Raw genomic sequence first — 26,190 nt, forward strand, 5'->3', positions numbered from 1 at the left:
CCCTATCCCTACCTTTTCACTTTTATTATGCACAGAGCATAGTCGGTGAGAAATGAACACAATTCATGTGGATTTAGGAAGAAAAGCAGAGGCAACAAAGTAGATAGGTTTCTGAAGCTGAACTGCACTAGACCTTCCTAACCTTGCAATCTCAAATTGGAATGTTAGTTGTGTGATATCCTTTCAAATTGTCAGTCAATGGTTAGAAAACGGGAAGGGGAGAAACCTTCACTACCTAAGGTAGGAAAAGCGGTTTTAAAATTTAATGTAGATTTGCAGAAGGTAACATCACAAATTCCAAATGAGTTTGAAGAATCAGATTTATTGTATTCTGGTACATAATTAATTACTTCAGTGTTCTTTTCAATTTTTCTTCCAAACTCTTTCACACCGCCCCATGCCATATATTCAGTGACATGGAAAATGCTTGAACAGCCAGCAGCCCTGAGTGACTTATCTTGTGGAACTCCTGCATTTTGTTAAAAGTGACATAACCCCTCTAAACACCCTTCTAAACAATCTCATGGATGTGCAATGGAAAGGAAGGCTAAGTAAGGACACATAATATACTGTGTTTGTTTTTGCTGCATCTGCTGAGCTTAGAGCCATTTCCGGACAAGTCTAAACAGTATGCTGTTCTCTGAGCACCCAATAGGTCTGTTTGGAGGAGAGGAGGAAAAAAGCTTTGGGCAAGGCTGTTTTATAAAGCGTGGAGATAGAAAGCAAGGAAAGCATTGCTCACCACATAACCATTTGCAGGGTAGTACCCAACAGGAATATATCAAATTTTCATTAAATTTTGAACTATTTAGAAAGAAAAACTAACAAACTTTTAGTTTCTGGAGGAACATGGGTGGAATTTAAATACACCCTTTTAAGATCCCCTTTAAATACAAATCTAAAGTAACTTAAGTTTAGACACATAATCATGTAGTATGCACAGTTTGGTTTTATGAAAAAGAGGTGGTGCTTCCCTCTTTCCCACATTTAGAGAATATGCCTAGAAAAGAGACAGGCAAATTTTTTTAACCAAATGTGTTCTTGAAGGAAATAATCATTTCCCATTTGAGTTCTGTTTTCTTAGGCTTTTCAGGGTTTTGCTTACAGATAAACTTTCTTCTACTAAAAAGAAGCTCAAATGTCAGCTTCTCAGTGAAGCCTTTCCTGATTTATCCTCGTCTCTGTTTCCAAGAAGTTTGTCACTGTGTCGGCTATCCTCTTTCATGAACAGCAAGCATTCTGTTCATCCCTTTTTGATAGAACTTACTGCTTTGAGATTCTCAGTCTACATGCCAGCCTCCCTCTCTCAAAAGACTATTGAGATGAGGGGCTTTAACACTGCTTACCCCCAGGTGTCTTCGACCATGTCACAGCAATCCCTTTTGCTGGCTCCTCCTCCTCACCCACCTTATGTTAATATTCCCTTTCTGTTCTGACCTTGCTACTCTTCTGCTGCTACTTACTTATTCACCTGGACCAACCATACCCGTGTTCCTGGTGTTAAGTGCTACCTGCATGCAGATGATTCAAGTACATTCCTCCATTCCAGACTTCTCTCGAGCTCCAAACCCGTAAGACCACTGCCTAATGAACTGGGATGGACCCTGGGCCTCCCACATGCATTAGGCACAAACCTTATTATCCTTCCGCCTTAGGTACCTCCCTGCCTACCAGTCTCCTTACAGTAAACTTGAGAGTCATCTGACCATCCCCTTTTGCTTCAATCAAATCAGACCTGATGGTTCTCTTTCCTTATGGAAAAAAACCAAAGTCCTTTGTGTTATACATAAGTCCAGATTTCCGGGGGTAGAGGGGAGAGGGAAGCCCTGATTTGTAGAGTTTACCAACATTCATGGAATAAAAATTCCCATCTTAACTAGTTTCAAGCGACTCCTGTGATGTCACGGACACGAGGAGACTGGGAAGCAGTGGCCAGCAGCACACCGTTATATAGTACAGACACTGTGCCTGATAAAGGGGCCGTATAAGGAACCTGACAAGCTCAGGCGAGGCCTGCATGGCGGGCCTTACAAACTCAGAGACCGAAAGTAACCACACAGGATGGTCTGAGTAAAAATTCCTAACTATATGTGGGTCATGGTGGATAGTCACCTCCTAAGGCCTATAGCTTCCTTGACAAAGGTCAATCTTAACCTTTGAAATTGTCTACTGTCTTTGTGCATCTAAGATAACATGCCTTTGAAATGTCAGAATAATCTTTGTTTCCAGACCCTGAAAGGCACAACCACCAGCACCAGAGCACGAGACCACATTGTTATCTTGTTGCCCTCATACCCTCTCTAGGTGCTGTAAATGTTAATTATGAACTATCCTGTAGCCACCAATGTAAAAGAAGTATGTGTCTCTGTTTTACTTTTTATCCAATCTCAGAGATTTCTCCCGCTTTGCTTTCCCCCATCTCCCTTATCTACCGTGTTTCCCCCAAAGTAAGACCTAACCGGAAAATAAGCCCTAGTATGATTTTCAGGATGCTCGTAAATCTAAAATAAACCCTACCATATTTCCCCGAGAATAAGACCGGGTCTTATATTAATTTTTGCTCCAAAAAACTTATTAGGGCTTATTTTATATTATGAGCATCATGAAAAATCATGCTAGTGCTTATTTTCTGGTTAGGTCTTATTTTGGGGGAAACACAATAGCACCAATGCGTTTCATGTAACCCTCCTTACGTCTCCTCCTTTGATTCTAATGTATAAAATAAGTTGCAAAACTGCCATTCTCCAGAGCATTTTCTCGGTCTGTTGAGATTTTGCTTCCCAGCAATTGTCATCAGTTTGGCTCAAATAAACTCTCAAGAGACTTTTGCTTAGGCTAGACCTTCTTTCGTTGACAACTATCTAGAGACAATAAACATAAGTATCCTCAAAAACATAGGTTATAGTAAAATATAGCAAATAAATTAGAAAGTGGTCTGTTTTGAGTATTTAACCTTTGTAATATAATTTAAGTGTAAGTTTACATAATTTAATTGCTTATGATGGTTGAATTTAACAACTGGCCCTCAAAATTCCTGAAAATTTAAACAAGGGCACTTGCAAGCATATTACTTTATGCTCTGGAGCCTGCCTGACATTCCAGCCTTATTTTTCTTACTGTGTGTCTCTTCCCTTTAACCCTATGCTTTGTTGATATTACAACATTTTCACCTCCTTACCCACCTTATGTTAATATTAGAAAGTACAAATTGGTAATCGCAAAATAGTCACGGGGCTATGAAATGCATTATGGGGAATATAATCAATAATGTTGTAAAGATTATGTGAGGTGCCAGATGGGCACTGGACTTACCAGGGGGATCACGTCATAGACTGTGTAGATGCCTGACCACTGCGCTGCACACCTGAAGCTGAAGTAGAATAATATCAAATGTCAACCATAATTAAATATATATACATGGTCACAGCATGTAGTAAATTATAGCATGGGAAATACAACCAATAGTAACAGCTTGTACTGACGAGCGGGGAAAAGAAGGAGGGACACAGGCTGGAATGGGGCTAATTAATTTATTTATCAATAATCAATTTATTTAGTAATATGCAATAGCAAAAGACAAAGGCAATTAATAGAATGTGCTAATGACAGAAAGTAAAGGTGGTTAAGACTAAACTATATACATTGACACCAATGTCACGTCAAAGGAGTACACATACTTATAAGTTTAAGAGATCCCAACATATGTTTACTATTGATCAAAAATCACTTGACTAAATACACAAATAACATCAGTAAGGAGTATCCAAGAGCAGTAATAAGTTCTATAGGATAGTAACTATTACAGTAGATGTCAAAAGCTCGCCAAACTGGGGGAGAACAACACTGCAAACGTCATAAATCAAAACCTTGCCAGGTCTGTAGCTGAGAGAAACTCAGGCGTCTCCCACCCCACTGCTTGCTAGTTCCCCAGAACTCTGCTCTTGTTGTTAGAAGTCAAGGCGTCTTCTGATCCTATAAGCTGCAAGCGGCATGCAAATTTTCAAGGTGTTAACAATCTGAAGAATGTTGCTGTTGCCGTTGTTGTTGTTGTTGTTGTTAGAAGTCAGGACGTCTTCTGATGTTGTAAGCTGCAAGCTGCATACAAGTTTTCTAGATGCTAACAAGTTCTCAAGAAGGCTAACCGTGGGGAAATGCACTGGAGAGGCCGGGAATCAGCCGGCCCTCATCAGGTTGGCTGCTGGAAGTCAGGACATCCCCTGGTGTTGTAGCTGCATGTTGCTGGAAGTCTTCAAAATGTTAGAATGAATGAGAAATCATAAATGACAAATGACCAAATGATGAAATAATTAATAACACTGCCAACTGAGGTCTGTCTTACATATTTTTTCAGATGTAACTTAGAGCCAAGTTTCTTGTTCCTGCCTCCCCCTTCAGGAATGGCCAGTTCCGGGAGAGTCTGGCAGTTACTGATATGAATGTTGCCCATCCGGCCAAAGGGCTAGTTCATCCGGACAAGCCATATCTACTGTTCTTGTTTGGGACCATCAGCCCAAGGTCTTCCACAGCCTGGCAACATGCCTGTCACCTCATCCTGATATAACTTAGCTACTTCTTCACTTCATCTGCTGATGTGGGCGCAACAGACAGAACAAAGAGGGAATTCCTTCAACCCCTGATCAAGAATTTCTTTAACCCTAAGCTAACCATCACCTTACAACACGGACAGAACAACAAACATCCTCTCATATCTCCCCTACTCGAGAGAATGAGACCAAAGGGGGACAGAAATCAACCTCATCCCATATCTCCCCTGCTTGGGAAACTGAGACCAAAGGGGGAATTTACTCAACCCCTGATCACAGCACAGAAATCACCTCACTTACAGGAACAGATAAAAGCTAGTAGACAAAAGCTCACATCAACCAATAAAGGCAAATTTTATATACGATATCAGAGGACTAGCACACTAAAAGGAGGTTATCACTTTGTGAGGGAGTATAAATGTTTATTCATTATGTTGTTTTGTACACCTGAAACTAATTTAAAAAAAGCTTTAGAAAACTAAATTAATTTTATAAAAGAACATTTTTTACTGTCTTAAATAAGCTGACTTTGCCAGTAAACTTCCTTTTTCCTCTTGCCTCACCCAATCACCTAGCAAATATCTTGCCCTTTCACCTGGCAAAAACATATTCATCTTTTGAGACTTAACATAATCTCATTTATAAACCTTTTTCTTACTCCTCTATTTCTTTCCTCTAGGTATAATCGTACCTGAGTACCTTTTGCATAGTTTTAGCATGATACCTGGCTTGCATTTATTGTTTACAAGTTTAACTTTGCTACTAGAACATGTTGCCATGTCTCATTCATTTCTCTCTCTCTCTCTCTCTCTCTCTCTCTCTCTCTCTCTCTCTCTCTCTCTCTCTCTCTCTCTCTCTTCTCTCTCTCTCTCTTTCTCTCTGATCAACTTATAGCCTTTATTTACTCTGGCCAGGCCACTTCAGCCCAACTCAATCACACTGGGCAGGGGTAGGCGGTGTGAAGGGTTCACACATCCTGATACCAATATTTTAGTCTCAAAATTTCTAAATACACCCTTAAAAGTAGATATAATGAACAATTTTTCATATGCAATTTAAGCTCACTAGCTCAACAGGTACAAATAGAATACGAAAAAAACCCTCATTCTACATAAATCTTGAATGTCAAAACAAGACAACTCAATTAATTGTTGCAGTAACTACACATACAAATCTTCTAAGCCAGCTCTACCCAATAGAATTCTCTGAGATAATGGAAATGTTCTTTATTTACACTGTCCTGTATGATACCCACTAGCTACCTGAGGTGATGAGCCCTTAAAATATAGCTAGTGCAACTGAAAAATGGAATTATTTTAACTAATTTAAATTTAAATTATCTGGCTAGTGGCCACCGTATCAGGCAGTGCAATTCTAGACCAAGGATACCCCATCCTCATCATAACCATTGTCATCAACACGGTCTTCTGATTAGCTTGACCTGACCTAATCTGGTACATGGAGTAACTTTGGTAAAATGATGACCACGCAGGTAGTCTCATAATCTGATCAGAAGCTGAGCATTTCTACCTTTGTTGTCAAAGTACGACTACACAAAGTCAACACCTGTTGGGATGCTTGTGAGTTCAATAAGCAGATGTTGGGGACAAGACAGTCATTGTAGGTTGTTGATGTCGAGATTTAAACATATCTAAATATGTGGTACGTCAATGTGAATCATTTTAGAGGGATGTGACTACTGCATCTTCTCTAAATCCACTGTAACGTGTATCTACCGGTAAGTCTTATATAAAGTGGAAATGTCAAAGGAGGGTGCTTTCTAAGGATGCCAAGTCATGTGATAGTTTTCTAAGTGCTCACCTTGCTGATTTTGGCAGGTGGGGCCTGGAGAACTGGCCGGACTGCAGGCTGGGAAGGATGTTGGGGTGGTGGTTGAGTCTGGAGCTGCACGCCATGGGTGGGGATCTGAAAAACCTGGCCAGGAATTGTCACATTCGCCATGCCATTTGTTTGTACCTCAATCTTTTTTTTTTTTTTAATTAATTTTATTGGTGTGACAATTGTTAGTAAATTTACATAGATTTCAGGTGTACAATTCTGTATTACATCGTCTATAAATCCCATTGTGTGTTCACCACCCAGAGTCAGTTCTCCTTCCATCACCATATATTTGATCCCCTTTACCCTCATCACCCACCCCCCACCCCCTTACCCTCTGGTAACCACTAAATTATTGTCTGTGTCTATGAGTTTTTGTTTCTCATTTGTTTGTCTTGTTCTTTTTGGTTTATATACCACATATCAGTGAAATCATAGGGTTCTCTGCTTTTTCTGTCTGACTTGTTTCACTTAGCATTATTCTCTCGAGATCCATCCATGTTGTCACAAATGCTCCTATATCATCTTTCCTTAACGCCGAATAGTATTCCATTGTGTATATGTACCACAACTTCTTTATCCATTCATCTATCGAAGGACATTTTGGTTGTTTCCATGTCTTGGCCACCGTAAACAAAGCTGCAATGAACATTGGCGTACACGTGTCTCTATAGAGAAATGCTTTTATATTTTTGGGGTAGATACCCAGGAGAGCGATTGCTGGGTCATATGGTAATTCTATTCGTAATTTCTTGAGGAACCTCCACACTGCCTTCCATAGCGGCTGCACCAGTCTGCATTCCCACCAACAGTGTATGAGAGTTCCTTTTTCTCCACAGCCTCTCCAACACTTGTTACTATTTGTTTTGTTGATGAAAGCCATTCTGACTGGGGTGAGGTGATATCTCATTGTGGTTTTCATTTGTATTTCTCTGATGATTAGTGATGTTGAGCATTTTTTCATATGTCTATTTGCCATTTGTATATCCTCTTTGGAGAAATGTCTCTTCAGGTTCTCTGTCCATTTTTCAATTGGGTTGTTTGTTTTTTTGTTGTTGAGTTTCATGAGTTCCTTGTATATTTTGGATATTAGCCCCTTATCAGAGGAACTGTTTGCGAAAATCTTCTCCCATTCAGTTGGTTGCCTCATTATTTTGTCAATAGTACCTCAATCTTGAGCCAGGGGGCAAGAAGGTATTAAAGCCCATGATCGGGTCGGGGTGGTGGCCTTTGAACAGCTGGGACACATAACTTATAATCACTCTTGGAGTGTCAATGCTCTGAGATTTAAATTCCTTCATGATGTCAAGGAAATCATTGTACAATTGAGACTGACGACCAAATTGCAGCTTCACCTGGTCAAGACAGGACAGTGCATCCTTCACTGCTGTTAGCCTTGAAATTGCTGCTGTCCCTGCACTGGTAGAACTAGTGATGCTGGAAGAGCTTGACGCTGGACCGCCTGGCCTCCCTGGGGCTGCACAGCTGTTGGGTGATGATGGCTGCTATGAACCACTGCTATGGTGAGCCCACAACTGCCACCCGAGCCCTGTGGCACTGCTGAAACCTGATAGCTGGGTGTGACAGAGTACTGAATTCCAATGGCTGGCTGCATGGTCTTGGATATGACTTCATACACTGCAGGGGCAGAGGCAAGCACCCAGCACCGGTGAGAAAAAGCCTCTGTGCTCCCAGAGATCCAACGCTGCTGGGCTGCATACAGTGGTGACTCCTCGCCCCCCAAACGTCACTTCATTCTGCGCTCATGCTTGGGAATGCACCACAGTACTTTGTGAGGCAGGCAAGAAGTCATCAGTGGGGCTCACTCATTTAAAAAAAAAAAATCTCAGATATATATGCCCTTAAAAATGTTGTTGAAACAATTAACTATAATACTCGTGGGCACTCAGTAAATGTAGGATTGAGCCAATTTCCATTTTCACTCCCCCAGGGGATCAAGCTTCCTTCTCTAAAGACTTCCTGTGGGTTTCTGGACCTGTCTAACTTACGCCTTGCTAGCAAAGTGTGCCCGCCCCCCCCCCCATGCCCATGCCCACTGTATCCTTTCTAGAACCTTGAGCTCAATCATTTACCTAAAGCACCCATATGATGGGAAGACATCTTTGGGTACAAAAGATCTGCAAAGCACAGTCTGCAAAAGAAGTGGGGAGGAGGTGAGAAGCAAATGTACATCTTTTAGAATTGTTTCTACCTTTTATAACAAACCAACATCTTCTTCAGAGCAATTCCAGCCACAGAGAGAGTAGCATGCTTTCTGTCTAAGCGCCCTTTCTTTAGTCCCAGATCGGCATTGACCTTATTGCTGCCACCCAAAATGCAATTCAGTGACTTTAAAATTCTGTTGACAATTTTCCTGCTCTTTCTCTAAGCTCCAACTCTGGAGAGAGACAGTTCTGTTGTCTTTAGAGCTTCTTCAACTGATGATTCCACACAGCATCAGACCTGCGCTAGTCAGCCCCTCTTGTGCCTTTTTCTAAACTGACTGCTCTCTTGAAAGTTCCTGATTCTCCCACAATCCTTTCGTTTTTCACAGAGTTCTCACTCCTAGGCATTCGCCTACTAAGTCTTGTCTCAAGCAAACCACCCACATAGCTACCAAGTAATCAAATTTTCACTAGTCCAGGCCCCAGCCAGCAGGAGATTTTTCTCAATACATGTATTATTTGAGGAGTCATTTCCTGCATAGCTTCTAATCAATTTCCCACTGGGACAAAGATTACCATCCCATGTACTAGAAATTATACTTTATTCCTCTTCAGCACAGTACTTGGCACCGTTAAGTGCACACAAAAATATTTGTTGAATGAACCACGAAACAAATTTTTCTCTCATGAAAAGTACCCAGAGACTTACACAATACCAATAAGACTCAATCTTTATTCCCAGTCTAGGAAGAAAAACTGCCAAACCCTGTAGCAGTTATAAAAATTTCAGGCCAACTTAAGTCTGATGATTTCTCCTGAGGTCTTGTTTGCTAATACTGAATACTCAAGTTACCACTGATAGTATATCAGTTGTTCCTTCCTGGTTGTTAATTAAAATAAACAGACAAAATCTTTACACTCAAAATCTCTCACTCCAAGAGTTCTTGGTATATTGAGATTTTTTATTTACAAAATATGCTCCAAATGTCTTTGGATTAAAAATAATATTAATTAAAACAAAAACTCATAGACACAGACAATAGTTTAGTGGTTACCAGAGGTTTAGGGGTGTGGGGGGAGGAAGATGAGGGTAAGGGGGATCAAATATATGGTGATGGAAGGAGAACTGACTCTGGGTGGTGAACACACAGTGGGATTTATAGATGATGTAATACAGAATTGTACAACCTGAATCTATGTAATTTCACTAACAATTGTCACCCCAATAAATTAAAAAAACAAAAATCAAAATCAAAAGAACAAAAAAACAACCTCAAGCAGCGTGCGCGCACGCTCACACAGACACACACACACACACACACACACACACACACACACACACACACACCCTGAGCTGTGTGAATAGAACGGTTTAGTTAAAACAGTATTTCATCAAACTTCTGTGTATGTGTGCACAGGAGCAAAAAAAAAAAAAAACATTAAAAAAGCTACATTCTTGAATAAGTCAAACTGAGGTACAAGAGTTTCGCATTAGGATGGAAATTTCTGAACGAAATCTGGCTGGCAGCTGAATAGGTTAATGGTTGCAGCGCTCAGCCCCTCCTGTCCTATCCTGCCAGACAACTGTTCCCTCAGGGCAGGGGGAAAATGGTTTGGCAACTCCTGACAGATGGACAGCTGACTGAAAGGACCCTCCCCCAGACTCCATCCCCTATGCAGCTGTGTGCTGGCCTCGTATACAACGGGGGCTCTCCCCTAGAAGAGGGGAAAGAATTGTGCAACTGAAAGGAAGCTCTCAGAGGGAGGGAGACAGGCGGGGTTGACTGACACACCAGAGGGCTGGCTTTTTGGATGGCCCTTAGCAACGGCCCTGGTTTGACCCTCCTCAGCCAGGAGAAAATCGAATCAGTGCACGGTTCTTCCAAGGGCCATGCAGCAGCAGCAGCTGAACGTCAAGGCGGCCCTCCTCTCTGCCTGTTAATTCCCTGCTCTTTCCCATTTCAGGGTTGCTGCCTTTGCACAGTGCTACTAGAGGGGGGAAGACACGACCACCCAGTCCTCTTGCTGCCTGGGGCTTCAGCCTGGATTGTGAGTCTTTGTACATTATTGCCTCTCCTGAATGGGCGGGACCGAGAGGCAGGATCCTGCCCTCCTGGACCCGCAAGGGCTTTAGTGTAGTGTCACAGGAGCGTGGCGGCGCTTTTCTTTCCCGTTTGTAGGTGAAACCCCAGTGGCTTCATTGGCTCTTTGATTTAAACCACGCCCGGCTTTCTGCCCGCTTTGCTGCAGCTGGGCCAGGCGGCCCCGCCACAACCCAGCCCCGTGCGCAGGGAGCCGGGCTGTTATTGTGTGGATGCCGCGGGGAACTCTCTTCTCTTGCAGAGATGGCTAACAGGGGCCCGAGCTACGGCTTAAGCCGAGAGGTGCAGGAGAAGATCGAGCAGAAGTATGACGCGGACCTGGAGAACAAGCTGGTGGACTGGATCATCCTGCAGTGCGCGGAGGACATCGAGCACCCGCCCCCCGGCAGGGCCCATTTCCAGCAGTGGTTAATGGACGGGACGGTAAGCAGCGGAGAGCTCGGGGCTGGGCTGCGGGCAGGCGGACCCCCCGGGGCCTTCTCTTTTCACGTGCGGCTGCCGTCTCCCGGGGTGGGAATGGAAACGCCTTTCTTTCTTCCGGGTAGGGAGCTCTGGGCTCCCTGCACAATCCCCGAGCTAGTTCAGAGGATTCTCCACCCATTGGAGCATCGCAGCTTCCTTCTGAGTTGCTGGCAAATCTGAAGCCCATTTGCTTTTTCCAAGGAGAATTAGAGATAAATATTTCCTTGACATCTCTCCAACCTTTTTGGTGCATCAGCCCATCTGGGGCCATTCGTTCCCCAGGGGAATCGGTTGGCTTCACATAGTAAAACAAAGGGGTGGGGGTGGGGGGACCTAACCACCATCCTCCCAAGAACCAGCTCCATGGGGTGCTCCATGTCTGTCTGTTGAGTGGAGAGGTTCCCAGGAAACTGAAGGGAATCCTTGATAGATAACTGCTTTTCTGACCAGATTATCCTGTGTGTTTGGGGAATGGAGGACTGCAACTGCAGGTTCTGCCGATTCAAACCAGCCCATCTTTCTCCTGCAGGCTGTGATTAACTGTGGTTACATAACTGCTATCCCACGCTTCTCTTGGGTGGCCCAGGACTTGGGTTATAGATATCTAGGAGGAAGGTACTCAGTTCAGTGCTTGTACACATCATTAACACATATGGGATGAGTTATTCAATAGAAGCCTGATCTGGATCTGTCCTTGAAAGAAGAAATAATATTAGACTCTATCATTTGACTTCCTGGGCTCCACCAACTCCTACCTGCATTGCAAGTCTGGGATCATGACCTGGTCCCTGCACATCGTTCCCTACCTGTAAACATTCTTTCCTTCACCCAGAAAAAGGAAGGGGCGAGCAAGGTGGGAAAGGGGTTCCCAGGCAATTGGACTCTCTGTGGTCAGCCACAGCCCTGGGAATGGGGTTGCCTGGGTCTTCAGCGTTTGATGTGGGAGCCTAGCCACCCGTCCTAGAACCCAGGCCTTCGTGGGGTCCAAGATTTGCCTGTGTCCAAACCTGTAAGCTGGGACCTGTGGGGACTAGGATTCACTTTGCGTTAGTGACCCGGAGATACAAAGGGAAACATTGATTGTGTCCTTCCCTTCCCCCCTTCAGGTCCTATGCAAGCTAATAAACAGTTTATACCCACCCGGACAAGAACCCATTGCCAAGATCTCAGAGTCCAAGATGGCTTTTAAGCAGATGGAGCAAATCTCCCAGTTCCTAAAAGCTGCGGAGATCTATGGCGTCAGGACCACCGATATTTTTCAGACAGTGGATTTATGGGAAGGTAAACAGCCCCGTGCCTTGAGGATTGTTCTCCCCTCCCCCTCCCATTGCCCATCTCTTTGTGAAAACTGCTCACAGTGTTCTTCCCTGTGCTTTCTGGTGTGTGTGTGTGGGGGGGGGGAGGGTTACCAGCTGTCACCCCGGGGCGCTGTTAGCCTCCCCTTTGTGATGTTCTATTGAAAGGGGTATCTTCCTCTAAGGGAATGCACACCCCAGGACACAGCGGGGACCTCAGCAAACTAAGGAGTAAACAGAAGCCTCCATGGAGAGGAAGTTAAAATGGTTACATGGATGCCTTTCATTCCTGCTACCCCTCCCACAATGTACTGTTTCTGAACAAATGATAGCTACTGGAAGAGAGTGGGGGGGGGATGAGTGTGTGTCTGACTCATCAGCAGCAGGGCTCAGATCCACCTGGTGCAATTTTATTATTCAATCTGAGAAATAAATAGCACCCCAACTGTTTATTAAAATATTATCTGGGAGCTTTAGTGACTCTACTTTCCAGATATGCATTCTCTCAGAGAGAGTGACAAATGATGTTTTCTTTCACATTTGTGAGTTGCCTTGATTAAGAAATCTTAAGAGGCATAAAAATCAAATCATATTTCTTAACATACTTAATAATTCACCGTAATTGGGGGGAAAGTATATGAACGGAGACACTGCTAGAGAATTTGGGACCTACAGTCATAGTGCTTCGTGTCCCCCTGAGCCCAAATGTAGGTGCCCATCCATGTAACTCTTCATATTAGACCTGCCTGGGCATGGGGAGATACGGACCAGTCCAAGCAGGGTTGCCAGGTTGACTACTTTCTCATGCTCATTGTCACTGGCTGTCATCAGTGGCCCAACCAATAGGATACCGGGGCAGTGACCCAAGTTGTTCTGCTAACAGTGAGAATGGGGTAACTTTCTTGTGATTAATAGACAGTGGTGTTTTAAGGGACATTCAGATGATGGTTGACATAGATTTCTAGCAGAGGACCATTCTACTAAACAGTTTATAAAGAAACATTTGCATCGTTAATCCTCATACCCCCTCTGCATCAGGCAGAAAGCTGGCATTCCCTGTTTCCTTCATAGATGAGTATGAAGTTCAAATTCTAAGCAGTTCAAATCCTAAGACAACAATCAAAACCAAAAATTCCTTGGTTTTGCAATTACTTAGAGACTCGGGTATCCAGACCTTTAGTCCAGGCCATTGGCTTCATGGACTCTTATGTCCAAATCCCCAGGGAATGTCACAGTTGAGACTTGTTCCCTTCTTTTTAGGTCAAAACTATGATGATTATCCCCAGCTAATAAAGATAGCTACTGCTTATTGACATTTTCCTATGTGCTAAGCATGGTTCAAGTCCTTTAGTACATAATGCCAATCAATTCTCTCACAATTCTCTGAGGTAAATGTTATTAACTTGCGCATTTCACAGATGACAAAACTGGAGCTTGCCCATGATTACGCATGTACATCATATGGCTGCTTAGTAATAGCACAGCCGGGATTCAAGCCCAGGCTCTCTGATGCCAAAGACTAGGCTTTAACTAGTCTGCCGTGCCATGCTTTGGCCAGTTATTGCCTTCATCTATACTATGAGCGTGCTGTTGAGTCATAATGGTGACTGATGAGGTGAAGAGGAGGAGGACGAGTCAGGGCTGTGTGCGACTAAGAGCTAGAGCCCCTGCACTACCTAGGGGATTTGTGTGAATGGAAGGGGCCCCATGAGGCCCCCCAAGTACCCAGGAAGTGGAGGACAAAGAAACTGGGTGGTATGTGGGAGGTGTGGATCCCTAGAGTGCTTTTCTGTCTTTCTGTTACTGAGGATGCTTTGCTCGCCTTTCTTCTTTTTCCAAAGACCACGCAAATAAATGAACTTTACACCCCGGCAGTGCTGGCAGTGAGTGGGGAGGGGTGGAGGGAGCAATGGTCCCTCATAAATAGAGCAGGGAGAGGTGTATACTACCTGACTAGCCCTGTGTATTAGATACCTCTTAGGGAAGAGGGAGGTTGAGAGGCATGAGTGTGATTAACCTGAGATAGGAGAGTAGACAAGTGGGCTCCAGGACAGGAAACTGCTTCTAGGAAAATGGAAAAAGGCAAACATGGAGAGGTCTCATCCCCAAGGCAGAAAGAGGATTAGACTTTAAAGCAAATAAGGAAGGAAACCCGTACTAAGGATGCTGTGGCTGATCTGCTATAGGTAGGTTATGCAATAGGTGTGGATAGCTAGCCACAGGAAAGCAGATGCTCAGAAGTAGCCAAGTGGCCCCAGGGTCTGGTGGCCCCCTCTCTGGACGCCCCTCCTGAGGGCTGAGGTTCAGGGAGATTCTAAGTGTTGGAGGGGTACTTGGTGTCCCCCAGGATCACTGTCTGAATCTCAGTCCAGAGCTAGTTACCATGTAATGGAGCCAGAGATTGCTTTGAACAAAGAAAGGAGGAGGGACAGTGGCCTTGAGCAAGCCCAGCAGTGAGACCCACAGTACTGAACATGGATTGAGCAAGAGGCTGGATCCTTTCTGTAAGAGTTGTCTGTCCCTCCTGAGTTTGGGGATGAGTATGCTGGAATCAGAGGAATACCTCAAGGCAGGGTTGGCGTGTGTCTATGTGGACATGTGTGTGAGTGTGGACATGTTTGTATATATAGCTATTGGACCAAACATTTGCTCAGCTAAGTGTCACGGTCTCCCTGTGGTAGTATTCTATCCCCTGACTGTGATTTTCAGTTTATTCCCATTCATTCCTGATTCTCTGCTTGTGGTTGTGGTGGCTATGGCTGCTGTGGGTACCACCCTCCTTGCCCGGATATTTCTCTTCCTCCTCTGCTGGAATTTTATGCTCAACAGCTCTCAGCCCCCCATATCCCCTGCATGGCATCTTTCCAAATAAAGCTTTGCTTGCCCACAGCTGCCCAGTGACTTCATGCTGTATTATGTTGCAGACCCATAAAGCTGCAGGAACCCAGGCTTGCCAAATGCCTTCTCATTTAGGCTTCTGTTATCTAGACAGGCAGAGGCCCCAGATGTACCCACTATCCTGAAACCCCTTTTAGATGCAATGTGAAATGTTTGGAATGGATTTGGGGGCAACCAGAATGAAAGGTTCAGGAGCTTTCAAAAGAAATCCAGTGCTGAATGGTCCAGAAAACAACCCAACCATAGGGATATTACAGACAAAGTACTGAAGCTCCCCTGGGAGGAAGCTGGAGTGACCATTTCCTTTCAGTAATGGGAAAAGAGTCAGGGCCACTTAGAGCAATGGGAGGGGACTGGGCAAGTATTTCTCTTGGATGAGTAAGATGAATGAATGCCTGGTGTATGCCATGTGGGCCTGAAGGGCCATCTCAGCTGTCTATGACTCAGGAGAGCGAACTGGAGGTAGGCTTCAGCATCTTTTCTTTGGAGGAGGTAAAGGGAAGAGCAAGAAGAGGTAGGGGTGTGTGTGTGTGTGTGTGTGTGTGTGAGAGAGAGAGAGAGAGAGAGAGAGAGAGAGAGAGAGAGAGAGAGAGAGAGAGAGAGAGAGAGAGAGAGAGAGAACATATGAGAGCTGGTGAGTGTGCTGGTCAGGCAGACTCAAAGAATGCTCATCCTGGAAGGCAATCAAGTACAGACTCTTGAATCAGAAACTAGACTGCGTGGCTCGTATCTCTGCTCCCTCACTTACCAGTGAACTTTTCTAAGTTTTGATTTTCTCAGCTATAATAAGATCTATTTCACAGGGATGATACGGGGAGTAAATGAGATCATGCATTAGAATTGCTTAATAGAGTACAGTAAATGCTGGTAATATAAAAATTACCATTGTCATTGGCATGTCCTTTTTTAAGACTAATGGAAAATGAGGCACAGGAGCAAGGCAGGAAAGGCACGTATTCTGTCTTGCAATAGATGGAGTTCATTGATGGCTTCACGCAGAAGCTGGCAGGGTTGCCTGCATGACCTTTGCCCTCTCTGTCATCTATCATATCTTCACCACATTCCCCAGTACAGAAAGGCCAGCTTCAGGGGTCACCTTATTGACTTTTTCCACCTCTTGGTCATTGCCCTCTTGATGTCTTTCCCCATAATGTACTGCTTTGCCAATTCCAGACCCAGAAGATCTTGGTGCAGGGGAAAGAGCATGGGTTTTGGAGCCAGATAGATGGGTTGAAACTCTTCCTTTAGCTACATCCTAGTTATGTGACCTTGCTTAAGCTGTTTAGCTTCTCAGAGCCTCAATTCTCTCCTCTGTAAACAGGTCTAACACCTCCTTCAGAGAGTTCTTGTAAGGATTAAATGGGTAAAATGCCTAACGCAATGCATGGCTAATAGAGACCTAATTAGTGCTGGCTTCTTTCCCCTACTGGAAGTCCATCAGCAATTAACCTTTTGGGTTCCTTTGCATAACTATGTGGCGAGCATGCGACATATAGAATTCTAGAATGTCAGAGCAGGTAAGACTCAAAGATCAATCAAATCTGATCACTCTTAGTAATCCTACTGATGAGAGTCCTGGACACATGGTTTTGTTGTGCTTCCCTGTTCCCTCTCCCTGCTGACTGGGAGTTATGGAGAAGGTGTGGTTTTACATCAGGGGCGGAATGCCTGGAAGGTCCAAATATATTCTCTGGGGAGGTGTCACTGTATGTATCATTCCTCAACAGCAGAGAAGGAAGAGATTTCACCCAGTCTGAGAGATATTTTGGGATACTGTGAGGTTCCTGTAGTGACCTGAGACATCACAGATGCCTTTAGCTTGAAGCTTCCTTTTCTGTAAGAACAGCCTTCACACCATTTATTCCAAGTGTTGCTCACAATTGTGTTTGGCTTGTTTTCCCTCTGGCAGTGGTTCTCAAACTCCAGTGTGTATTGGAATCTCAAGGTAGGCTTGTTACAACACAGGTTGCTGGGCCTCAGCCCCAGAGTTTCTGAGGCATTAAGTGTGGGCGAGGGCCTAAGAATTTGCATTTCTTTCTTTCTTTCTTTTCTTTTCTTTTTTTTTTTTTTTTTTACCAATTCACAGGTAATGCTGTGTCTGCTGGTCTGGGCACCACACTTTGAAATCCACTGTCCTAGGGAGTTTCTCCAGGGAGGGAAGCAACAAAAATTCATAAAACCCACAGTGGAAGCCCAGCCTATTCTCTGACATTTCTCCCTTGATTATAACAGTATGTCCTTTACCATGAGTGGAAAATTGGGGGCTATGCCTAAGTCATTACTCAGGGAAATAAGAAATTGTTCACTCATCCATTCATTCCTTTCTCTGTATATCCCAGACAGATAAAAAAAACAAAAACAAAACAACAGTATTCCAAGAGTAAAAAAAATGAGTTGAAGCTCATTTTTATGTAATATGAAAGAAGCCCTGAAGCAAGGAGTTTAGACTGTAACATTGATTTTTAATATTGAAAGTAGAGTATCCAACCTGACTTTACCCATGCATATGACTTATCTCTGCCTTTTTTCTTTCTCTTTACTGTTCTGTTTTTTGTTTGTTTGTTTGTTTGAAAGACATGCATAGGATATCATGAAAGTAATAAAACAAAATTTAAGAGCACAAATCCTGTTCAAGTATCTTTATGGTAATAGTACTCAAACTCTATGGGCATTAAGAATCCCTGGTTTGGGGCAGGGGTCCTTATAATGCAGAACCCTTGGCCCTACTTCCCAGAGATTATCATTCAGTAGTTTAGAGTGTAAGGCCACTCGTGGGGAAACATTGTTTTATGATAATGCAGGAAACAGTGAACATTCTACTGTCAAGTAAAAATGTCAGCTGCTATATGAGACGCTGTCTGAGAAGGTTTACCTGGTGAGACAGGGCAGCTACTGTGCCGCCATCTTTTTTTACTACTTCAAGTTCTGATATTAGCTTCCTCCTGTGATGGGGGCTGGAAAGGTCCAGGTAGCTTGATTAAAATTCCGAGCTGTTAGTGGACATTTGGCCTCTCTGCTTTCATGTGTCACTACTCTTCTTATGTCTGGTGGTCTCATTTTTAGATTGCCACCAGGACTCAGTCTCATTTCTGTTCTCCAGCATCTAGAAAATTTCTAGCACCTAGTTGATACTTTTCTTTCTTTCTTTCTTTTTTCTTTTTTTTTTTCTTGGAAGAATATCCTTGAGCAGTGGTTTTCAAGCTGTCTTGCCAAAGTATTTAGGGCTAGCTTTCAGGGAACAAAGAGATTCCAAGCTGCCAGGCCTCTGAGCTGATTCCCAACTTGGATCAGAGCCTTTCTAGTTATTGATTTTGCAATTTGACTTTGGGAGATATCTCTTAAGGAAGGAGTTAATGCTTAACAAATATTGCTTAGTACTTATCACATGTCAGCAATTGTGATTTTTTTTTTTAAATGGAAAACCAAAGAATTAGAGCAGTGCTTCCCTATCCAATCTGGCTGCATCAGAGTTATCTCAGGAGATTGTCCCCAAATCTGAATTTTTAAGACCCTCGGATAATTCTGATGATCAATCTAGTTTGGGAGTCACCAGGTGAAACCCATGTTTCTCAAACTTTCCTGATGGCATGTATCACCTGGGGAGCTAATTAAAAATATAAACTCCCAGACTGAGTCAGTCTCTCTGGGCAATGACCTCAAATTTCATAGTTTTAAAGGAGATCTCCCTATGCTGTCCCCTAAATCATCCAAGAAGCTTGGGGAACCCTGCCGTGAAGCAGGCTTTGTTCTAGGCAGATGGTACACTTGCTTGTGACACAAGCAGTTTAGCTTTCTGTTGCTTTCTACCTGGCTCACTTCACAGATCTTCCTTAATCTCACTGTTCCTTTAGACATTTAAATTTTTGACCCCCAGTTACAGGAATCAGCCCCCACCAATGGCCCCTTTCCACTAAACAGCACTTGATCTAGGCTTTTGAATTGGCAAGAAAAGTGAGGCTGCAAAGAGACCCTCTCTCCATTTTGTCAGCCTAAGAGTGCTGGAATTCTTCACAGGAATATCTATTAGAAAACTAATCAGACATGACAAGAAAACAAGCTAGACACGAACTGGTTGCATAGACAGATTTCTGTGTATTATGTTAGTTAGAATCTTGACAATAATTGGCTTGATCTGCACACCGATGGGGGACTCTAGGTCTCAACTACTTTTTCCTACTTTAATCTTACTTGGGTTGAGACCTGGAGAAATTATTCCGGACAAAAACACTCAGCCATTCGGGGTTGGTGCCCTGATCTTGTGGGGCCCAAGAATTGTGCCCCAGTTTTATCCTCTCAGTGCATTCCCTCTGGCCTGGCACTGAAGCAGCTGCTGCCAACCTTCAGATCATCCCTGATCACTAAGGTGTGTGCCTCCCCAAGCAGCCAGCAATGGGGACCCATGGGAGATGGCAGGGTAGCCTTGTGGACTGTTTGTGGGCTTTGCATTCAGATACCTGAACTAGAGCCGGGCACTGGTTTACTTGTTGGGTGACTGGCATGTTAATTAACCTCCCTGTACTAGTTTTCCCATCCACATATTGGGAGGAATAATATCAATTACATGCGGTCAATGTCATTTATAATTAAGTGTCTGGCCTATCATTTATATCAAATCACTTGCCTTGCGAACTTTCTGAAAGAAAACTCTTCCAATTTGTTGCTGTCTAATGCCTCCTTCCCCAGCTCTTCTGCACCAATCGTGCAATTCCTTCCTTTTCCACTGTCTGGGATGAGGGTGGGGTGATATTTATAGTTCTACGTTCCTAGATTTCTTAGTTTTAACTTAGAAACTTTGTTCCCTCCATCCTTTGTGGATTCATGTAGTATGTACATTAGCCAGCTACTTGTAAAGGAGGCCAGGTCTATGGTTAACAGAGCTTGCTTCCTTACCCACGGCTCCAGGGGAATGTCTGTGGCTGAGTTGCTAGGAAATGACTCCACATTTCCCCAGAACCTGGACATATCAGACCCACTCTCTCCAATCGTCAGAAACAGATTTCCAGGGTGTAATTTGTACAGAGTGGAGATGAGTGATATGCCCTAACCTTCCTAAGCCTCCCTGTGCTTAATCATTTCTCTAGGTTCTCTTTAATGACTCACTACTGAAGAATGAACTCTCTCCCTTCCTCTTCCCAGAGTGATCCTTCAGAATGTCATCACTACAGGTCTATTTAAAAACAGTATCCAAGTATCCTGTCATACAGTGACAGTGACAGAAATGTTTTTCTCTGTGGAAGAGAAGAATCATTCTAATAACCATTTCTCTTTCCTCTCTCTTAATTCTCAGTATTTCTTGTGCCCTCCTCCTTCCATGTGCTGCCAAGATTCTCCATTTTCCACCACCCCAGCTATCCCTTGAGTCTGAGGACTCCCTCACTGAGAGCATTTCATCCCTGTCTCCATTAACCAATCCCACAGGATCCAGGAAATTGGCCCATAGTTAATGGGATGGAGGAGAGAGATGAGGGAAGAAGGATCTGCTGTCTCTCTCTCATCTTTGAATAAATGTGCATCCTGAACTGGACTTCCTCTGTGGGCCTTAATTGCTTATTTAATTGGAGTTATACTTCATTTTCACTTTCCATCTGCCTTTACTCTGTAATTCTGTATTTCCTAGTGAGTGGGCTGCATCAGCCAGTGGAGAGACCACAGATCACTCAGTCTAAAGAGAGCATTTGAACAGTTGCCCTTAATTTATCCAGCTCCCCACCAGACTGAATGCTGCCCTAACCCTATGCCTTTAGCTTTTGCACTCCACACTTGTACCTTGCATGGACTTTTGACCTGGTTCTAAATTGCAGGCTAACCATACAGTAGCATATTTCCCAGTCCAGACGATGTCAGTCAACTGGAAGGGAGGAAAGGAGAAAGCATGGGAGGAACAGGCTAATTTGTAGGGTCCAGTTGCCTTCTCTGTGGGTTAAGGGTCACTGGGCTCCTCAGAAAACAGTGCTTTCCCTCCTGTGATGTGAGGGGCACATCATACATCTCTCTTTATCTTCATGTTTTTCTTCATCTTCTTCATCGTTCTCCTTCATCCTCCCCCCACCCCCACCCCCGTCTCTCTGTCTCTCTCGTTCTCTCTCTGTCATGTGCGAGCACGCGCGCACGCGCGCGCACACACACACACACACACACACACACACAGCCCAGTTATTTATTCTCTCCTTTTAGCTCCTTTCAAGCAGCACAAAGTAAAGGGCCTATCATTTGTGTCATATTGAGTGCTTTCTCTGTTGATTTGCTTTTCTTCACTTGTCAGGCTTTCAAAAATCCAAATAGCCAAGTGAATACTCAATTTGATACTCATGGGTGATTTTAGACCCTTTTAAACAGATAAAAGAGAGAAGCCACTTGGGGTTTGTTGCAGCTAATCCATCTAACCAACTCCTCTCTAGTTTCCCTTTCTCTTTCCTGTCCTGAGGAAAATCCTCATCTGCAGTCCACCACACCAGCCTATCCACAGGGCTTCCCCTTAACACAGCCCACAGAACCCACTGAGGCCAGTCCTCTGCTCAGGACAGGGACCTACCTATATCTGACCTGCTAAGTGTTTGGGATGTTTTATTCATACAGCAACTCTGAATGGATTAGAAACTGGGCATTTCTGTTATGTACCATATAGAGAAGAATGAGCCAGGTGATTTTTTTGTTCCTCTCTGAGAGAGTTTGCTATGGTTGTGTTTGGGCCACTTTGAGAAGCATTTGATATCCCTGAATGTGATTGCCTGCAGCCTCTTATCAGAACTTCCTTCCCAGAGGTCCAACCCCATCCTTCCAGATTCCTTGAGCATGACATGCTTGGCTTTAATCTCTCTGTTGGTTTCCAGGGAAGGACATGGCAGCTGTGCAGAGGACTCTGATGGCTCTTGGAAGTGTTGCAGTCACCAAGGATGATGGCTGCTACCGGGGAGAGCCATCCTGGTTTCACAGGTAAAAATCCCTTCTCAGTGCTCTGGAGTAGAGGATAATTTTAATGAGAGGGAGCATCTGAAGCCTTGTAGCTCCCCAGAGGCTATTTCAACACAAAGCCCCTAGGAACAAGCACTCTTGGCCCCACAACTGAGTTCCCCAGAGCAAGGAAAGACCGACGCTGATGTTCAGGCCAACATCCCACCCAGAGCAGAAGTGGTGGGGCCTTCCCTATTTGATAGCTGGGTCCTCCAACTCTGCCCAGGTTCTGTTTCTCCTGAGGCTGAGTAGGACTGAATGGCTTTTCTCAGATGTGGCTTGATGTCTGAACTTGGTTTTATTATGACCCAAGTAGCCCTGAATCAATCTGTCTATCTATCTATCTATCTATCTATCTATCTATCTATCTATCTATCTATCCATCCATCCACTTAATAAAGAGAAAATATGTCCTAGTTGCCTGGGACAGTGATTAATACCTGTTGGCCCAGTGTGTTTATTAATAGCACTTTCTTTTTTACTCTCAGAAGTGGCCTGGTCTAGATAATAAATAATATGGTCATGTCAGTAAAGGGCTTTTTCCTAAAAAGATTTGTTTGTTGTTGTTGTTTTCAGGGGTAGGGGTAGCAAGAGAGCTTAAACTCTACCTAGTAGCTCAGTGGGAGATGAAGAGAAAAGAACATGTACCAGATAATTGACTCTTTATTTCTCTAACCCCCTTTTCTTCTTCTTGACAGTTATAAAAAGGTACCAGTTTGTGCCCTTTTAAAGGAACCTGGTCTGAAAACGTCCTAGATAATGGCCAGTTGAAACCCTTGTTTCAGTCCCAGCTTTATGAGTGGTCCATATTACCATGGTCCATATGACCCCCAATACCAAAATTATTTAATATCTGGCTCTTTACTGAAGTCTGCTGACCTCTAGGCTAGAGTAAGAGATTTCCCTTCCTTAACTCCTAGGTCCCTCAGCTCTGCGATGGAACATTCATCCTTGGCCTTATACAGGGAAGGGGGGAATGGGATTAATGACATGCTTGGCAACGAGAGCTGATTTTGATTTTCACAAGGCTTTAAAGTAACTGTGAAAGAGAGGGTGACAGGAATTCTGTCTGACAGTGAAGTCCCCAGAGAGACATCTACTGATCATTGCTGGAAATTCTGGAAAACCATCTGGGTTTCTACAGAGTATCATGGTAGGGCTTGCTTGTGGTAAGGCTATAGTTCACAGTGGACCAAAGCTCCTGGTGGGACCACAGCCCAGAGTAGGGCCATAGCTCATGGCAGGACTATAACCCTGCACAGGGCCTGCTCTTCTATCTGGTGACTCCCGGTATAGCCTGTCTCCCTGCATATCTTGGGAACGGTTTGAAAACTGTCAGAATGGCATTATTCCATCTCACTCCCTCTGCCCAGGAAAGCCCAGCAGAATCGGAGAGGATTTTCAGAGGAGCAGCTTCGCCAGGGACAGAACGTAATTGGCCTGCAGATGGGCAGCAACAAGGGCGCCTCCCAGGCGGGCATGACCGGGTACGGAATGCCCAGGCAGATCATGTAAGACGCCGCCTCCCGCCTCCAGTAGAGAGGATGAACGTTCCACACCACGGTCTCTATGACAAAGAAATAGTTAGTCACCTTCTGACCTTCTCTTTCTCGAAGCCTCCTGTCCCTGGTTCTTGCAAGTGCTGCATTACTGCTGAGAATCCGCGTTGCCTACTGCTGCCACCTTCTGTTCGTGTAGAACTATGCAAAGACTCCGCTTCCTCTTCCTCAGCTCCTTCTTTGCCCTCAAGTCTCCGTTTGTCTGATTATTTATTTATTTATTGGCCAAAAATGTCCCTCCTCAACTTATAGAACGCACCGAATAAACAAATTAGTCTTGTGTCTTAAAGTGTGAAGTTCATTCTTTGTCTTAGGGACTTTGCAGGCAGGGCTGATTTCTATTTCCTTCAAACGACCGGCAAGATACAATTAAGCTGTAGCTGTAGCTGTGGAAATATAGGTGTGCTTTGAGGAAGCCCTTACAAGGTTGTAATGTTTATCTCTGTGATTGCAGTAGAAAGTTGAGAAGCAGTTTTGCCCACTCTGAGAGCCTCATGCCATGAGTTCAAGAATAACTTCTTTGACTCTCACATATTTTTTGAGTACCTACCTTGTGCTTATTATGCTAGACTCTGTAGGGGACACAGGAATGAGCAAGCCAAAGCCCCAGTTCTTAAGGAGTTCTCTATAGGTGCCCAAGAAGTATCTAATGGATGGGTGGTCGTATCGAATGCATGGGTGATGAATGCTTGAAGGAATGAGCGGTTTTCACTTCTCTAGCAATAATCTCCCCACTCCGTACAGGCCAGATCCTGAGTCCAACATTTATACAGTATCTTCATTAGCCAGGAGTTATGCAGATTGTTCTCTTAACAGTCATTTCTAGGGCCTAAACCCCTAAAAATCTTGGATATTGCCGAATACTGAGATCTAGCTAAGTGAGATCAATTTTAAAGATTTTTCTCATCTATAGAAAAATAAAGAAGGCAAATAAGCCGGGGACCGCCAATTCATATTTTCCTTCCTACCAGTAGAAATCACCACCACAGCAAAGGTGATTCCTTAAATAAGAAAAGAACTAAGGTCTTTTATCAGTATAATTAATTGTTAATTAACAAGAAAAGGTAAAGTAAATGGAACAATAGATGTTGCCACATTAAATGTTTGGGTGGTGGTTTTTCAGACTGTGTTCTTTCTACTTCTAGGCTTCCATAGAGATTTCTACGGGATCCCCTTTGTGGGGAGTGTTGGCTGCTGAGAAGACAGAATCCGTGGGTCCCCAGGCCTGTTTCAATCAGGGCATGGCTTATCTTTTTTTTAAAGATTTTATTGGGGAAAAGGAACAGGACCCTATTGGGGAACAGTGTGTACTTCCAGGATCCTTTCCAAGTCAAGTTGTCCTTTCAATTTTAGTTGTGGAGGGTGCAGTTCAGCTTCAAGTTGTCCTTTCAGTCTTAGTTGTGGAGGGCGCAGCTCAGCTCCAGGTCCAGTTGCCATTGTTAGTTGCAGAGGGCACAGCCCACCATCCCTTGTGGGAGTCGAACCAGCAACTTTTTTGTTGAGAGGACGCACTCCAACCAACTGAGCCATCAGTGAGCTCAGTTACAACCCAGCTCAGGGTGCTGTGTTCAATCTTAGTTGCAGGAGGCGCAGCCCACCATCCTTTGAAGCGAACCAGCAACCTTGTGGTTGAGAGCCCACTGGCCCATGTGGGAATCTAACTGGCAGCCTTTGGCACTAGGAGCACGGAGCTCCAACTGCCAGAGCCATCGGGCCGGCCCCATGGCTGATCTTATTTTATATATTAGGAATCAGCAGAAGATTTAAAAGGCTTTTAATACTAAAAACAAACAGGAAAAAAGATTATGCTAAAGGAAATTAGTCCGTGAATCACCTAAAGAACCTAATGTATCCTCCAAGAGTCCTAACGACCCTCTGACAACTGCTGGTTGAAATGCCCAGCTGCTGACAAGTTCTTATTACCTGCTCCTCACTCTGGCTGGGCTCCCGCATTGCCCTGAATTTGGCAGGCTACTTCCTCCCAGCTCTATGCTGATTTTGCTGTTTTTCTGCCCCTTACTGTTTTTGGTATAGCGATGGTGAGCTGAGCAATGTAGGAAACAGAACAGACATAGCCTGAAAGCTTTCTCCCAAATCTATTCTGCTGATGGTTCGCCACTCCCAATCCTAAACAGAGACCTAACTACCTTCAGTCTCTCTCCAGGAATTTCCTCCCAGTTTTATTTCACTTTTTGGGATCCATCAACTTCCCCCTTTTGCTTTTGTGGCAACTCTAACATAAGGTTTGAGGAAGGCATTCATTTGCCATGTTCATATGACATCTTTCTAGGAATGAACAATTCGCCAGTGGTTATCAGAGGGTCACAAGGACTCTTAGAGGATGTGTTAGCTTTTTTAGGTGACAATTCTCAAGG

General features: G+C 44.0%; 1 protein-coding gene across 3 annotated transcripts; it reads left to right on the forward strand.

Annotated features, from left to right (window-relative positions):
- Window positions 1–10,142: 10,142 nt before the first annotated feature.
- Window positions 10,143–24,104, forward strand: TAGLN3 (transgelin 3). 3 transcript variants are annotated; one of them, XM_081065466.1, is made up of 6 exons: window positions 10,143–10,597; window positions 10,892–11,073; window positions 12,219–12,393; window positions 22,136–22,238; window positions 23,630–23,767; window positions 23,873–24,104. In XM_081065466.1, exons 2-6 carry the CDS (start codon window positions 10,894–10,896, stop codon window positions 23,952–23,954), a joined length of 678 nt encoding a protein of 225 aa, XP_080921592.1. In that variant the 5' UTR covers window positions 10,143–10,597; window positions 10,892–10,893; the 3' UTR covers window positions 23,955–24,104. The 3 variants fall into 3 exon arrangements, with proteins under 3 accessions (XP_080921592.1, XP_080921593.1, XP_080921594.1); XM_081065467.1 differs by lacking the exon at window positions 10,143–10,597 and having other exon boundaries at window positions 10,737–11,073; XM_081065468.1 differs by lacking the exon at window positions 10,143–10,597 and having other exon boundaries at window positions 10,742–11,073; window positions 23,630–23,911.
- The last annotated feature ends 2,086 nt before the right edge of the window (window positions 24,105–26,190 follow it).

Source organism: Rhinolophus hipposideros (assembly GCF_964194185.1).
Source record: "Rhinolophus hipposideros genome assembly, chromosome: 2".
NCBI lineage: Eukaryota > Metazoa > Chordata > Mammalia > Chiroptera > Rhinolophidae > Rhinolophus > Rhinolophus hipposideros.

Coding starts and splice junctions, on each gene's coding strand:
- TAGLN3 (XM_081065466.1), top strand. CDS start 10,894: ATGGCTAACAGGGGCCCGAGCTACGGCTTAAGCCGAGAGGTGCAGGAG. Junction 22,239..23,629: donor GAGCCATCCTGGTTTCACAG/GTAAAAATCCCT, acceptor CCCTCTGCCCAG/GAAAGCCCAGCAGAATCGGA. Junction 23,768..23,872: donor GGAATGCCCAGGCAGATCAT/GTAAGACGCCGC, acceptor TCTTTCTCGAAG/CCTCCTGTCCCTGGTTCTTG.